The 15,862-nt window shown below is 44.4% G+C and overlaps 1 protein-coding gene and 1 long non-coding RNA gene across 4 annotated transcripts in view; one reads left to right on the top strand and one right to left on the bottom strand.

Moving 5' to 3' along the window:
* LOC147122093 (uncharacterized) overlaps positions 1–15,084 on the bottom strand; it is a 31,144-nt gene extending 16,060 nt beyond the window's left edge. Inside the window, exons 1-2 of the long non-coding RNA XR_015077676.1 lie at positions 15,015–15,084; positions 1,531–1,588 (exon numbers count right to left, since the gene is read on the bottom strand). This is a non-coding gene — a long non-coding RNA (uncharacterized LOC147122093). The remainder of the gene's footprint in view (positions 1–1,530; positions 1,589–15,014) is intronic.
* Positions 1–15,862, top strand: part of fggy (FGGY carbohydrate kinase domain containing) — a 420,841-nt gene that overhangs the window by 334,776 nt on the left and 70,203 nt on the right. For all 3 annotated transcript variants that reach the window (XM_085982838.1, XM_085982840.1, XM_085982839.1), the window contains one exon: positions 12,629–12,723. In XM_085982838.1, coding sequence (XP_085838964.1) covers positions 12,629–12,723 — 95 coding nt within the window. The remainder of the gene's footprint in view (positions 1–12,628; positions 12,724–15,862) is intronic.

Raw genomic sequence — 15,862 nt, 5'->3', positions numbered from 1 at the left:
AAGGTTACTTGGCTCTTAAATGACTGCATGAACTGCCAATGTGTTCCAGAATAGGACAACATTATCATTACATTCTGAGATCGTTAGAAGATGATGAACAGGGCAGCATAAAAATATCGTCAAATGGGTCTGTCAAACAGAACAACAATAACAACAATGCACACAATTTTTTTAACAATAGAGTTCATTATTCTGTTTTTCATCCAATTTTCTCTCTTTTCAACTGAAGCTGCTTTCCCATGCTTCGAGGCGAGGCCATTGTTCATGTTTAAGCCCAGAAGGTGAATGTTGACAGACTAATTGACAGCCAGGCCCAATCCTAGCCAGCAGAGGTGATTGGATCATGATCATGATTAGGAACTCTGGCTGATTTTCTTCCCTCCCTAACCTTGGGATAGGAAATTGTATCATTCCACCACCACCCTGGCTAAAATCGGCTGACACAGGAAAGACTAGCGAATGGATATGATACTTTTCTGGTTTGTTTGGCTCAGTGCTACATCATGTACCGCATTTACCCACTGAAGGAGATGTGTTCGTTATTCTCTAAATATTAAACTATGTAGCAGCTATTTGGCATGTGGCAGTATCCCAAGTTTCTCGTCTCGATAGCAAGATGCCTCTTGCCAACTCCCTTCTGCTCCCTCCATCCTACCCTCCAACACCAAGTGTGTGGAGTTCATAAGCTATCCACTCAGAAACCCGAGAATCACAGCTGCATCATGCTGCTGTTCCTCAAGACAGCAGCACATGCCAGACCTCCTGCCGTCCCCTCGGAGAACCATGCCAGTGGAATGTGGGAGGTCAGACCAGGCTGTCCAGGAGCACCCTTCAGAGATGCAACTAATGGCAGTTCCATGCCAGGAGTCAGCTGCCATGCGACAAGTTCACCTCACTCCCATGACCGTTCTGTGCAGTATGAGGAGCCAAACACTTCATATAATCCTGACCCTCAGATGCCTAAAAAATTGGCAACGCCATTCTAGTGCCACTAAAGTCTCGCAAAAGGCAAAGAAATTCACTCCCAGAGAAGAGCTCTGATAGAGGTATTCAAAATTATGGAGGGTTTTGGCAGGGTAAATATGGAAAAACATTCCACTGATCAATGTGTTGGTAACTAGAGGGCATAAATTTATGATGATCACCAAGAAAATGTAGGTACAAGTTAATACCTTGGGGTAGCAGTTATACATGGCATAGCAGGAATCAGGGGGGCAATTTTCGTCAAATACTTTAGCCACTAAAGAGGTGGCCAAGATGGGATCGTAAGCTGATAAGCTGGTTTAGCCTGCGATTAGCGCACGGCGCCATCTTGGTAAAGGAGTTGAAGCCAGCGCTAGGAATGGCCACCCGGGGGCTTGTTAAACAGCTGATTGCCATTTAAAATACCTGCTAGCGTTCATTCAAGAGGCTGCATGGCATTTTGGTGACTAGCGCTTCAACTAACACCCTCCCCTAACAGCAACCAGCTGATTGGGAGTAAACACGGCATTGATGTCGATTTCATGCACTACTTAAAGGGATACTCACCTTAAAGGGATCCTCACCATTTCATGGTCATTTGCTGCTGGAGCTGTGAAGAGGTCCTCTGAAACACATGAAGAGACTTTCTGAGACACTTTGTCAAGACTTCACCAACACTCGAGCAACATTTATTCCGCAAATTCTCTTGAGGACTTCACCTAAAAAGAGTAAGTGCTGTGCTACTCCACCTTATAGGAGTCACCAGGCGAAAGGGAGTGCTTGGTCATCGGCATCTTGCTAGGGGCCCCCCTTGGTCTGGGCGAGGAATGGGAGGAGGAATTGAGGCCAGGCAGAGCAGCACCAGCTGCTGCAGGAGAGAGAGACAGGAGGGTGAGGTGACGACCTTCCCCCTGCGGATACAGGACAATCCTCCTCCACCAGGACCTCCAAGGCCACATCCGATAACCTGTGCGCCCTGTCCCTCGGTCCCTGAACCATCCTGCAACAAGCTGCTGTGTGCCAGCCAGTGCACTCCACACCTTCGGTGGAAGTGGGTGTGAGGAGCCCACATATACTGCTCCACAAAAATTGCGTCTAATCAGCACTTGAGTGCTAAACCTGCAGCTTTCTGGTTAGTGCCTGCAGGCACGTTCAAATCATGGTAATTATCAATTAGCCTGAAAATTGAGTGTTAAATCTGGACTTTCAAACAGGCATTTCATATTAGCGCAGCGCCTGTTTTCATCCTTTGGCTAAAATAACCGCCCTCCCCCAGAACTTTGATGCTTTATTGCAGTGGTTACTGTAGAATGGGTGCTAGCAGTAGACTGGAAACAATCAATTCTGTGCTCAATCACAAAGGTCATTCTCAGAATGTAAGAAAACTATTGGATTTATAGGTGATGTTAATATCTGTTTACTGATTTAAATGTACATCATGATCATGTCATAACCAAATACAGCAAATATATTATAAATATAATATACAGCAGATGCATTCTACACAGGAACAGAATTCCCTTTTTTATCAGGATTAGTATCATGCTACCATGTAATCTGCATAATTGCTATTTAGAACTTCATGCAAAATGTACTTTTTTATCTAGGGTATTGGCAGATAGAGTGGAAACTGTGTAGCAGGCCTAAAATGCACTCTCAGCCCTACAGGGAGGCTTAGGCTTGTCTGTGCATGTGGCTTTTATCAGATTGTTTGAAAAAGGATCTCTCATAAGACTCCTGTCTATCATTTATCATGTGCTGCAGATTCATTTTCAGATTTAAGCTGTTTGAACAGTAAACCACATAAGTACTCTGTCTCTGTGTCAACTACAAAATTATGCAATCATAGACGTAAAGGGAATTTGTGGGCTGCAATTTAAAATTAAGATGCATCCTTTATTCATTTTGCTGGACATACAACCAACAGGTACTAATACATTAGTAGAAATATTTTGGGGGTCCTATATACTATAAAAATACAGTGCAACACACAACGATCTGAATGTTCCTGTGCCCCAAGAGAATCTCCAGTCTATTGCTTATCAGTTTTTTTATACCGTTGTCAGAATTGGTTACATTTGTGCTGGTCTGACAAATAAGAGAGGAAGACTATCGGGCTTTGGTCTACGGACACAAGTTTTAAGCAATTTTTACTAACAGTTTAACTAGTTTTTGGTGGACATGTGAAACCAATTTATTCTTTGTCCTATTTTGGCTTTTAAATTTGTCAAAATTGTGGGAGGGTTTGACTTCCAGTGCCTCCAATATCATTTCACATATTTTAGGTTTTGTAAAAAGAAAAAAACTGTAAGCAGGGAGTAAAATGGTATACCAACTTTCTGTGCTGTGGACTGGTGGAAGGTGGGTGAAGAATCTTATTCCACAGTGCTGATCTCAGCTATTGTGCCAAGAGGAGGCGCAGAACAGAGGCCAGACACTTTAGGGACCAAGAGAAAATCAGAAGGAAAGTGGTCTTTTGCTACTTTTGTGTACCTTGCAATGTTCATTAGTGGAGGCCTGGGAGCTGGCTTGCTTTTGCCAATGAATGCTACATGGCTGGGGAAGGGACAAAGATATAAAAATAGCTTAAAACAGGAAGTATTACTCTAAAAAAGGAAATAAATGCAATAAAGTTTGAAAATGTATCAGCTTGAGAGGGTTGAACAGATTTCTGTAACCAGGATTTCTGACACATTGATGCAAATAAGTTCCTCACAACATCAAGAATAGCACCTTTAACATCGAAAAACATCCAAAGGTGCTTCACAGATGCATAATCACACAAAATTGGACGCTGAGCTAAAGAAGGAGATATTTGGAGTGGTGACTAAAACCTTGGTAAAACAGATGTGTTTTAAGGAAGGTCTTAAAAGAAGAGAGTGAGGTGGAGAGGCGGAGTGGCTTGGACCATAGTTGCAGGAACAGTTCATGGAGGCTAATAGGGCTGGAGGAGGTTACAGAGATAGGGAGGAGCGAAACCATAAAGGGATTTAAATACAAGTTGAGAAATTTTAATTTGAGGCATTGGGGACTGGAATTTAATGTAGATCAACGAGCACAGGGGTGATGGGTGAGCGGGACTTGATGTATGATAGAATACTAACACCAGAATTTTGGATGAACTGAAGTTTATTGAGGGTGAAGGATGGAAGACTGCAGTAGTCGAATATAAGGTGACATAGGCATGGATGAGGATTTCAGCAGCAGAAGGGCTGAAGCAGGAGTGGAGGCAGGTGTTCGTTGTGATGGAGAGGATATCGGGACAGAAGCTCAGGATCAAATAGGACATCAAGCTTGTAAACAGTCTGTTTCAAACCTGAGACAGTGGCCAGGGAGGCAAATGGAATTGGTAGCGAGGGTACGGAGTTGGTAGTGGGGTTCAAAGATGTTGGCTTTGGCCTTCCTAATGTTTGACTGGAGAAAATTGCGGCTTATCCAGGACTGAATGTCAGACAAGCAGTGTGACAACACAAAGACAGTGGAGCTGTCGAGGCAGGTGGTGGAGAAGTAGAGCTGGGTGTCATCAGTGTACATGTGGAAGCTGACCCCATGTCTTCAGATGATGTCGTTAGGAGGAGGTGGGGGCAAGATCCTTGGGGTACTCCAAAGATAATGGTGTGTGGGTAGGAAGAGAAGCCATTACTGGTGATACTCTGGTTACAATTGGATAGGTAAGAGTGAAACAAAGCAAGGGCAGTCCCACTGAGCTGAGGAGAGGCATAGGAGGAGAATGGCTTGGTCAACCATGTCAAAGGCTGTAGTGAGGTTGAGAAGGACGAGAAAGGATAGTGCAACATGGTGACAGACATGCTGGAAGGCGACAACACGTTCAAGGACTTTGGAGATGAAAAAGAGGTTGGAGAATGGCCAATAGTTTGCAAGGGCAGAGTCATCAAGGGTGTTTTTTTGAGGAGGGAGGTGATGATGGCAGCTTCATAATGGAGAGGGACAATACTTGAAGAAAGGAACCATTTACAATATTAGCTAGCATGGGGGCCTGGAAGAGAAGTTGGGTGGTTAGCAGTTTAGTAGGAAATGGGTCAGTGGAGCAGGAGAAGGGTCTCACTTACAAAATGAACTCAGCGTAGGCCTGAGGGCAGATAGAAATGGAACAAGTCAATGACGCAGGTTCATGGAAGGGAAAGTAGCTTAACATAACAAGAAATAAGATCAGGAGTAGGCCATTTGGCCCTTCGAGCCTGTTCCGCCATTCAATAAGATCATGGCTGATCTTCTACCTCAACTCCACTTTCCTGCACTATCCCCATATCCCTTGATTCCCTTAATATCCAAAAACAGCACCAGGCATACCGAAAAATGAAGTGTCAACCTGGTGAGGCTACAACACAGGACTACTTGTATGCCAAACAACGGAAGCAACATGCGATAGACAGAGCTAAGCAATCTCACAACCATCAGATCAAATCAAAGCTCTGCAGTCCTGCCACATCCAGTCGTGAGTGGTGGTGGACAATTAAACAGTTAACAGGAGGAGGAGGCTCCAAAAATATCTCCATCCTCAATGATGGTGGAGCCCAGCACGTGAGTGCAAAAGACAAGGCTGAAGCATTTGCAACTATCTTCAGCCAGAAGTGCCGAGTGGATGATCCATCTCGGCCTCCTCCTGAGGTCCCCAGCATCACAGATGCCAGTCTTCAGCCCATTCAATTCACTCCACGTGATGTCAAGAAACAGCTGAAGACACTGGATACTGCAAAGGCTATGGGCCCTGACAACATTCGGGCAATAGTACTGAAGACTTGTGCTCCAGAACTAGCTGCGCCCCTAGCCAAGCTGTTCCAGTACAGCTACAACACTGGCATCTACCCGGCAATGTGGAAAATTGCCCAAGTATATCCAGTCTACAAAAAGCAGGACAAATCCGACCCGGCCAATTACCGTCCCATCAGTCTACTCTCAATCATCAGCAAAGTGATGGAAGGTGTCGTCGACAGTGCTATCAAGCGGCACTTACTCAGCAATAACCTGCTAACTGACGCCCAGTTTGGGTTCCACCAGGGTCACTCAGCTCCTGACCTCATTACAGCCTTGGTCCAAACATGGACAAAAGAGCTGAACTCAAGAGGTGAGGTGAGAGTGACTGCCCTTGACATCAAGGCAGCATTTGATTGAGTGTGGCATCAAGGAGCCCGAGCAAAACTGAAGTCAAGGGGAAAACTCTCCATTGGTTGGAATCATACCTAGCACAAAGGAAGTTGGCTGTGGTTGTTGGAGGTCATTCATCTCAATCACATGACATCACTGCAGGAGTTCCTCAGGGCAGTGTCCTAGGCCCAACCATCTTCAGCTGTTTCATCAATGACCTTCCCTCCATCATAAGGTCAGAAGTGGGGATGTTCACTGATGATTGCACACTGTTCAGCACCATTCGAGACTCGTCAGATACTGATGCAGTCCGTGTCCATATGCAGCAAGACCTGGACAACATTCAGACTTGGGCTGACAAGTGGCAAGCAACATTCGCACTACACAAGCGCCAGGCAATGACCATCTCCAACAAGCGAGACTCTAACCATCTCCCCTTGACATTCAATGGCATTACCATCGCTGAATCCCCCACTATCAACATCCTGGGGGTTACCATTGATCAGAAACTGAACTGGACCAGCCATATAAATACTGTGGCTACAAGAGCAGGCCAGAGGTAGGAATTCTGCAGCGAGTGTCTCACCTCCTGACTCCCCAAAGCCTTTCCACCATCTACAAGGCACAAGTCAGGAGTGTGATGGAATACTCTCCACTTGCCTGGATGAGTGCAGCTCCAACAACACTCAAGAAGCTTGACACCATTCAGGATAAAGCAGCCCGCTTGATTGGCACTCCATCCACCGCCTTCAACATTCACTCCCTCCACCACCGGCGCACTGTGGCTGCAGTGTGTACCATCTACAAGATGCACTGCAGCAACTCGCCAAAGCTCCTTCAACAGTACCTTCCAAACCCGCGACCTCTACCACTTAGAAGGACAAGGGCAGCAGACGCATGGGAACATCACCACCTACAAGTTCCCCTCCAAGCCACACACCATCCTGACTTGGACCTGTATCACCGTTCCTTCACTGTCGCTGGGCCAAAATCCTGGAACTCCCTTCCTAACAGCATTGTGGGTGTACCTACACCATATGGACTGCAGCGGTTCAAGAAGGCAGCTCACCACCATCTTCTCAAGGGCAATTAGGGATGGGCACTAAATGCAAGCCTAGCCAGCCAGCGACGCCCACATCCCATCAATGAATTTTAAAAAATCTATCGATCTCTGTCTTGAATATACTCAATGACTGAGCCTCCACAGCCCTCTGGGGTAGAGAATTCCAAAGATTCACCATCCTCTGAGTGAAGAAATTTCTCCTCATCTCAGTCTTAAATGGCCGACCCCTTATTCTGAGACTGTGATCCCTGGTTCTGGACTCCCCAACCACGAGAAACATCCTCCCTGCATCTACCCTGTCAAGCCCTGTAAAAATTTTGTATGTTTCAATGAGATCACCTCTCATTCTTCTAAACTCTAGAGAATATAGGTCTAGTCTACTCAACCTCTCATCATAGGACAATCCCCCCCATTGCAGGAACCAGTCTGGTGAACCTTCATTGCACTCCCTCTATGGCAAGTATATCCTTCCTTAGTTAAGGGGACCAAAACAGTACACACTTCTCCAGGTGTGGTCTCACCAGGGCCCTATATAATTGCAGTGAGACATCTTGGCCTAGAAATTAGGTGGGCTGCGCCACCAGTTAGCGCCTAAAGAGGGCACTCAGTGGCTTTAGCGCCACTGGCCACGCCTCCCGCGATATTTAGCTGGGGCGCTAATGGCAGCATTAGCCTGTTGCGCTGCGCCGCCACCGATGATGTCATCGGTGTGCGCAGCGCCCCGCTACCGCCCTGATCGCGATATTTGGTAGCGCCCGCCTCTGTAGTGCCGTTCGCAACTCGCGCCCAGTTCACGGGGCCTACCTGTGGTGGCAGTGGCGCAAATTAAGGTGGAGGTGCGGGGCGGCTGTTTTTTCCGGCAGCCGGCTGCCAGCACCTCCATCCCCGGCCTCCTGATCTCCCCCCGTGGCAGTGCCGGCTGTTTTCCGAGAGCCTGACACTTCTCCTTGGTGCCGGGCTCTTTTGCCGGCACTCGCAATCTCTGATCGCGCTGGTGCAGGCCCCTCCCCCGTAAGAATGGGAGGAAGGCCTGCAGTACCGCAGCGTGCTGTGTCGCAGCATGTGGCGCTGTGGCACGTTGCGCTGCGATATTCCGTTTCAGCGCCCTAAGAGGGACACGGAGAGCCTCGAGCCTCGCCCCGTGTCCCTCTTGGGGCATTCAAGCTGAATTTCCGGCGGTCGCAACTGCTCCGATTGATGCGCTAATTCCGGCGCCCAGGCGAGCTTGCCGCCCCGTTTGCGGCTCCACCGAATTTCTTCCCCCTTTACTCTTATACTCAAATCCTCTTATAATAAAGGCCAACACACCATTTGCTTTCCTAATTGCTTGCTGTACCTGCATGTTAACTTTCAGTGATTCGTGTACAAGGACACCCAGGTCCCTCTGAACACCAACATTTCCCAATCTCGCACCATTTAAAAAATACTCTGCTTTTCTATTTTTCCTACCAAAGTGGATAACTTCACATTTCCCCACATTATATTCCATTTGCCATGTTCTTGCCCAGTCACATAGCCTGTCTATATCCCCTTGAAGCCTCCTTGCATCCTCCTCATAACTTACATTCCCACCCAGCTTTGTATCATTAGCAAACTTGTACATTTGGTCCCCTCATCCAAATCATTGATGTAGATTGTGAGCAGCTGAGGCCCAAGCACTGATCCTTGCGGTACCCCACTAGTTACAGCCTGCCAACCCAAAAATGACCTGTTTATTCCTACTCTCTGTTTTCTGTCCGTTAACCAATCCTCAATTCATGCTAGTATATTACCCCCAATCGCATGAGCCCTAATTTTGTTTAATAACCTCTTGTGTGGCACCTTATCGAATGCCTTCTGAAAATCCAAATACACCATATCCACTGGTTCCCCCTTATCTATTCTGCTAGTTAGAACCTCAAAAAACTCTTAACAGATTTGTCAAACACGATTTCCCTTTCATAAATCCATGTTGACTCTGCCCAATCCTATTACTATTTTCTAAGTGCCCTGTTACCACGTCCTTAATAATAGATTCTAGCATTTTCCCGACTACTGATGTCAGGCTAACTGGCCTATAGTTCCCCGTTTTCTCTCCCTCCTTTCTTAAATAGTGGGGTTACATTTGCTACCTTCCAATCCGCGGTAACCGTTCCAGAATCTATGGAATTTTGGAAAATGGCAACTAATGCATCCACTATCTCTATAGCCACCTCTTTCAAAACCCTAGGAAGGTAGGCCATTAGGTCCCGGGGATTTATCGGCTTTCAGTCCCATTAATATCTCCAGTACTATTTTTTTACTAATACGAATTTCTTTCAGTTCCTCATTCTTGCTAGAGCCTTTTTCAGGAAGTTTTTTGCGTCTTCTTCTGTGAAGACAGACACAAAGGGCAGGATTTTCATTATGCCGTGGAGTCAGGATTGGAGGTGTCGGGGGTGGGGGGGGTTAAAATCCCGAAATCAGGGGTCCCGACCCCATCTCGCACCCAAACCCGCCTCCATGCCCGTTTCAAAGGAGGCGGGTACTCGCCCCACACTGGGACCCGCCTACCCGAGGCGGGAAGGGATTGGTGCCAATTAACTGCCTGTTAACAGGTAGTTAACAGGCAGTTTTTAGCCTAATCCCTATTTTGAAGGTTGAAGTGTGGGAAGGGCAGCACGGTGGCATAGTGGTTAGCACTGTTGCCTCACAGCGCCAGCGACCTGGGTTCAAATCCGGCCTCGGGTGACTGTCTGTGTGGAGTTTGCACATTCTCCCCGTGTTTGCGTGGGTTTCCTCCGGGTGCTCCGGTTTCCTCCCACAGTCCAAAGATGTGCGGGTTAGGTTGATTGGCCATGATAAAAAAAAAAAATTGTTTTTAATTGACCCTTAGTGTTAGGGGGGATTAAATACGTGGGGTTACGGGGTTACGGGGATAGGGCTTGGGTGAGATGGCTGTCGGTGTAGGGACCAGGTGCTAGGGTTTGGATGATCAGCCATGATCTCGTTGAATGGCGGAGCAGGCTCGAAGGGCCGAATGGCCTACTCCTGCTCCTATCTTCTATGTTTCTATGATTCTCGACGGCTCCAAACCACGCCAAGTTGGAGGAGGCGGGCCATCGGGTTGAAGGACTTGGAGGGGTTGAGATGTCGGTGTTCAGGTGAGTGATGTGTGCATGAGTGCAAAGGTAAGTGTGTTTGGTGTGTCTAAACTGATTAAATAAGTGTAAATTACCTTTTCTTACCTTTTCAGCCTTCCTTCCTTTAGGTCCCGGGAGTCCCTCATCTCACCGGCACAGAAAGCAGAATGGCTGCGAACTGTCAAAAGTGACAGCCTGCAGCTTTCTGTGCAGGAGAGATTTCTAACTGAGTCTGTGGAGAAGGACTCAGGTTAGAAGTAAGACTGTCAGTGTTTGACAGCTTCAAACAGCTGTGAAACACTGAAATTTCATCTGTCAAAAGCTCTTGACAGATGAAATTTCAGTCTGTGACGTCACCTGTTGCCAGGTGGCCCTTAATTGGCCTGCTGAGCCCGCTGGACGGGCTCAAGAAGGTCAATCAAGTTAAAATTGTGTGGATTGGCTGCATCTCGATGGAGGTGGGACTACAACCCCGAAAGTTGTAGTCCCACCTCCAACCCAACTCCTGAGTTAAATTCCTGCCCAAAGTATTTGTTTAGTTTCTCTTCCATTTCCTTATTCCCCATTATAATTTCTCCTGTCTCAGCCTGTAAGGGACTCACATTTACTTTCGCTAATCTTTTCCTTTTTACATACCTATAGAAGCTTTTACAGTCTGTTTTTATGTCTCTCGCTAGTTTACTCTCATTCTATTTTTCCTTTCTTTATCAATTTCTTGGTCCTCTGCAGAATTCTAAAATCCTCCCAATCCTCAGGCTTACTACTCTTTTTGGTAACATTATAAGCCTCTTCCTTTGATCTAATACTACCTTTAGCTTGGTGAGCAAGGTGTTGTGGGTGTATACAGCAGAGGCAGCTGAAAGAATGGTCTCAACCTTAGTGACAAGTCCATGAGCTCCTTGCACTTGTTGGGTGAAGGGGTTTAAGGAGATGATTGATAGTAGAGAAAAGAAGCTGGAGGTTATCTTTGCTCTCCAGGATGATCTGAAGTAGTGAGAAGTTTTGGGCACAGGAGGGAGAGGCTCAATCATGCTTGATGTGGCCCAGCCAGATCTGTGATGGATGAGTAAATCAGTTGCGCGCCAGATGTGCTCATATCTGTTCCCCACAGGAACAAGAACAGTCATGTCAGTTTAATTACACTAGAGTCTGGATACTTTGGAACCAGTGGCACCAAAGTGTCATGAACTAGGATTAATAATGACATGGCACATGCCACTGGATCACTTATTTTTACCTCTACAATTTTGCTCACTTCTGCCCCATCTCAGCCTCTCTACTGCTGAAAACCTTATCCATTATTTTGTCAATTCTAGACTTTACTACTCCAATGTCCTCGTTGCTGGCCTCCCACCTTTCATAAGCTCTAATTTATCGTGAACTCAGCTGTCTGGATCCTGTCCTGCTCGCACATCCTCACTGACACCAATGTATTAAATTTAAAATCCTCATCCTAATCCTCCATGGCCTCGCCCCCTCCCTATCCCTGCAACTTTGTCTTGCCATTATAACCCCTCTCGCACTCTTCAGTTCTCCAACTCTGGCCTCTTGCGCATTCCCTTCCTTCATCCCACTATTGGCAGCAGAGCCTTCAGTTTCCTTGGCCCTACTATCTGCACCACTCCACTTCTCTCTCTATCTTTAATAATGTTCTCAGAACCCATCTATTCAGCTAAGTTTTCTGTCACCCATCCTATTCTCTTCCTCCACAGCTTGGTGTCCATTGCCCCCAACTATTTTTCATTTGCTTTTACATTAAAGTCACTATATAAATGCTAGTTGTTTTGTTTTTGTTATGGGAATAGACACCAAAATGCTTACCTTGAAGAGGCTAAAACAAGAATCCACATGACAGTGCAAACAGTTGGCAAGTAGTAAACACAAATGTTGCTGTGCATGTACAGAACAGACAAAAACTACAAACTGTGTCGATGTGAATGTGTGCCATGGTTTTCTTTAAGGATCAAATACCTCTGAAAGCTCCAGCTTGGGCCAAAAGTCAAATATTTATGAATTAATACAAATAAATTCAATTGAGATTTGCTTGGATCATCAATTTGGTTCAGAGATCATATGTAATTATGTATTCTTATTTGATTTGTTTGATCAGTTATGTTTACTTTCTTTTGTTTTGCTCCTATTTGTAGTCCATAATTAAAGATTTCTCATCCACTACCCAGTCACGAGTGTTCATTGATTGCAAGCAACAGTGCCAGAATTAACACCTTCTTAGGCAGCACTTAAGAGCAGTTCATGTGTATTATAATAATAATGAATAAGTTAGTATAATAATTCAAATACAGGCTGTGGCAAAGTTTAATACAAGACAGTATTTCTTCAACTGTACTCTGATGCTGTATAATATATAATGCAGATGTTGATATATCTTGTTTAGGCATGCCAATTGTCCTTGCCAAGGAGGTGGAGTCAGTTTTGGTGGGCGCTGCTATTCTGGGAGCCTGTGCCTCAGGTGACTTTAAATCTATACAGGTATGGTTTAAATGGAAATTTTTATAGCTCATTTGGTGTTGAAATTATTCCTTTTGTTTGGTCTATCTGCATCATGTTCAAAACTATTTAAAATACCTCACAAATTGTCATACCTCAGTTTTCATTGCCAGAAGAACAGGAAATTTAAAAAAGCAAACTGTGAGAACTCCTGTGTTTTATCTATTATCCTCATTCTTTCTCCTTTATGCTCTAAGAAGTGGCCAGCCCAGTGGAGCAATGTGTTACAGTGAACTGTACCATAAAATGGGAGGCCAGTGTGATGTGTGTTTTTGCTGCTCCACAAATTTCCAATCTTAACAGTGCTATTAGGAGTGAGGTGGCAGTTGGAGCCAATGTTTCCCTAAAGGGAAGCCTGGAGGCCTAGCCAGCCCTGGGTTATTCTAGTGCATTACCCAGCAGGCAGTGACACAGCAAAATATTTAGCACAAGTGCCTGACATACCATGTCACAATTAAGTAATAGTTTACACTGTATAGGAAGGAAAAATAAAAAAATTTAAATGGAAAACTTTTGAAAACATTACAAGAAGAAGGGGTTATATTGACATCATATTTTTGACGGTTATGTCCTGCTACAAGAAGGATTACCTCTTTAAAAGAAGCTGAAAGGAATATCATAGTGTGATGTTTTCCAAAAGGCAGAAAGAACAGAAGCCCCTTGTGCTTTTGCTGTTTACTGATACCTGACACCAACTGACATCTGTTGCCCTTCTCTTCTGGTGGGTGCTTGTGCCATTTAACATTTACACATGTCCATAGTGCTGAAGTACATTGATATAAAATCCCAGAGATCATTATCATAAATGTAACGTTTGCAGCCTGCCAGACTTGGCACAGTCTGCAGATGCCACACTTTGTGTCGTGCTTGCTCATGGACTCTAACATGATATCTGACATAAACAAAGAGTGCAATGTGATCTGGCCTGTGGCTTTGCTCACTGCTTAAAAAGTACGAGCTCTTTGAAGGTCTTGGTGCAATGTATATACATCTAATTTTTTTTAAGTTTGGAGAAATATTCTGTCACTTTTCAGATTTCCATTAATTCTGCTTCATAATACAGTCTTAGAAATTCAAAAGTAATTTATCATTTTTTCAGATGCTGTAAAATTCAAAACATGCATCTTTAATGCTGTCTTTTTTGAATATACAGAAATACTACAATGGTTAGAACAAGCAAGCTAGAAATAGTATTTTTTGGTAGTGTACAGTTCTACAAATAGTGTCAGACTGCCACAACTTGATCCAAGTGGCCAGTGTTTATGTGAGAGCCTAGACAATGATATTCCATCAAGGAGAGCATCAGAACCAAGCCCAGTCTTGTCTTTATCTGACATCTGCACGCATCTAGTTTCAATGTGGAGATCCATGAGGGGGTCATTGGATAGGGATCAGAAATGGGAATCCTGGCTGACTTTTCCTATCCATAGCCAGGACTTGGGGTCTTAAGTAATTATTCCCTTACATGGTCCTTTGATCTTGTTGAATAGGGTTACCCTGACATCTAGGAATAAGATATCAAATTCCACACTTTCCATAGAAAAATAATGTTTATGGAAAGAAGAAAATCCATTGTAACTGCCTGTGTTGTTGGATATTTTCAACCCTGACACATGTAGTGTTTCATTTTTAAATAACATCAGCAACAAAAAATATCTATGATTAGTGCTGAATGGCACCAGGTATGAACTAAACACCATTTAATAAGTGTAACCCTGTTATTTGACTGGAGCACTGCTACATACTCAAGACTGTGAAAGGCTTCATCAAAACAGAGTTAAACCTAGTCTGAGAAAAAGAAATTACAGACTTAACAAAAAACAAACAGCCGCTGACCTTGTACTGTTTTCAGTGCAATCCAGCACATGTTAATCTTATTTTCTATTTTTCTAACCTTTTCAGTATGAAGCAAGGCAAAACAGGCTGAAGAATTTCATAATAATAGAAATTCCAGAAATTCTGAGGAGTGAATATATCTTTGTTGCAATACTTGTTTTATCAGCCAGTGTATTTAAGTGTTTTGTTAATTTTTGCTGAGGTTATGTTGCATTGAGTTCCACGGAGCAGTAGATTGAACTACATGGTACGGTACAGAGTGGTAGGGCCTCATGAGCTTTTGATCTCAGTTGTGTCACTGGACCAATGTGTATAAAGGACCACTAGTCTAATAATACAGAAAAAAATAGATCTCAGTTAATTTATGAGGAAAGAACTAACATTCATGGATCACTGGATAGCAATCAGGAGTTAGAACCCTGGCCTATTTTCCTTACCTTAACATGAAGCCAATTGTAGGAACCAAAGCGCAAATTACGTTCAGCGCAACTGGAGTTTCCACGATCTTTTGCACTAGTTTAAAAAACATCATGCTAGAAGCAGGCCCCGCCCACAAAACTTGCCACGCCCCCACCATTAATCACCATTGGGAATTTCCACTAATTGCACTCATTTGCAGGTCTTTGAAGAGACTGTAAAAGTTAAGCTGGTTCTTTTGGGCGCAAGGACACTAATAAGAACATTTTAAAAGCTTTTGAATATAAGGTTTTTTTTAATTTACTAAGAAACTGATTGCTGTACCCCAATATAACTAGGAAATGGTTCTGTACATTTTTAAAAGTCATTTTCAGTCATTTAAAATTGTATTTTTGAGAGTTTATATTTTCGGAAGACATTCTGCAGTATGATTGCCTAGTTCTTGTGGCGGGCGTACATTGATATGCTAGGCTTCTTGTCATGGTTATGCATGAAGGCAAAGCGGATTTAAATGTTGTATTACTTTGTGTTTGGTCCCTGAGGTTCAGTTAGGGCAACATAGGTGTCTCCCTAATAGTGGTCCTGTTGGCTGGGCTCACTGTCTTTGCTGTCTCACTGTTGATGGCTTATTTCCCTATTTATGTTGGGTTGTCATCTCCTCATGTCGGGGTGGGGGTGTTGTGCGGTTTGTGGTGAATGAACTTTGTCCCAGATTGCTATTATATTTCCCCGAATCTGCATTCTAATCAACAGCACTGCCTTGCACATTGAAATAAGTACACAATGACCCAGAATTTGCTAGGGCGGGGCATCTCAGACTTTTTTCTGCACCCTTCAGCTCAAAACATTTTTGCCAACAAAGTTGCTG

The sequence above is a fragment of the Somniosus microcephalus genome, chromosome 3 (assembly GCF_052327205.1).
Source record: "Somniosus microcephalus isolate GS21.2 chromosome 3, FLI_Smic_1.0, whole genome shotgun sequence".
NCBI lineage: Eukaryota > Metazoa > Chordata > Chondrichthyes > Squaliformes > Somniosidae > Somniosus > Somniosus microcephalus.
The sequence above is the reverse complement of the archived record's forward strand: the minus strand, read 5'-3'. Positions and strand labels throughout refer to the sequence as shown.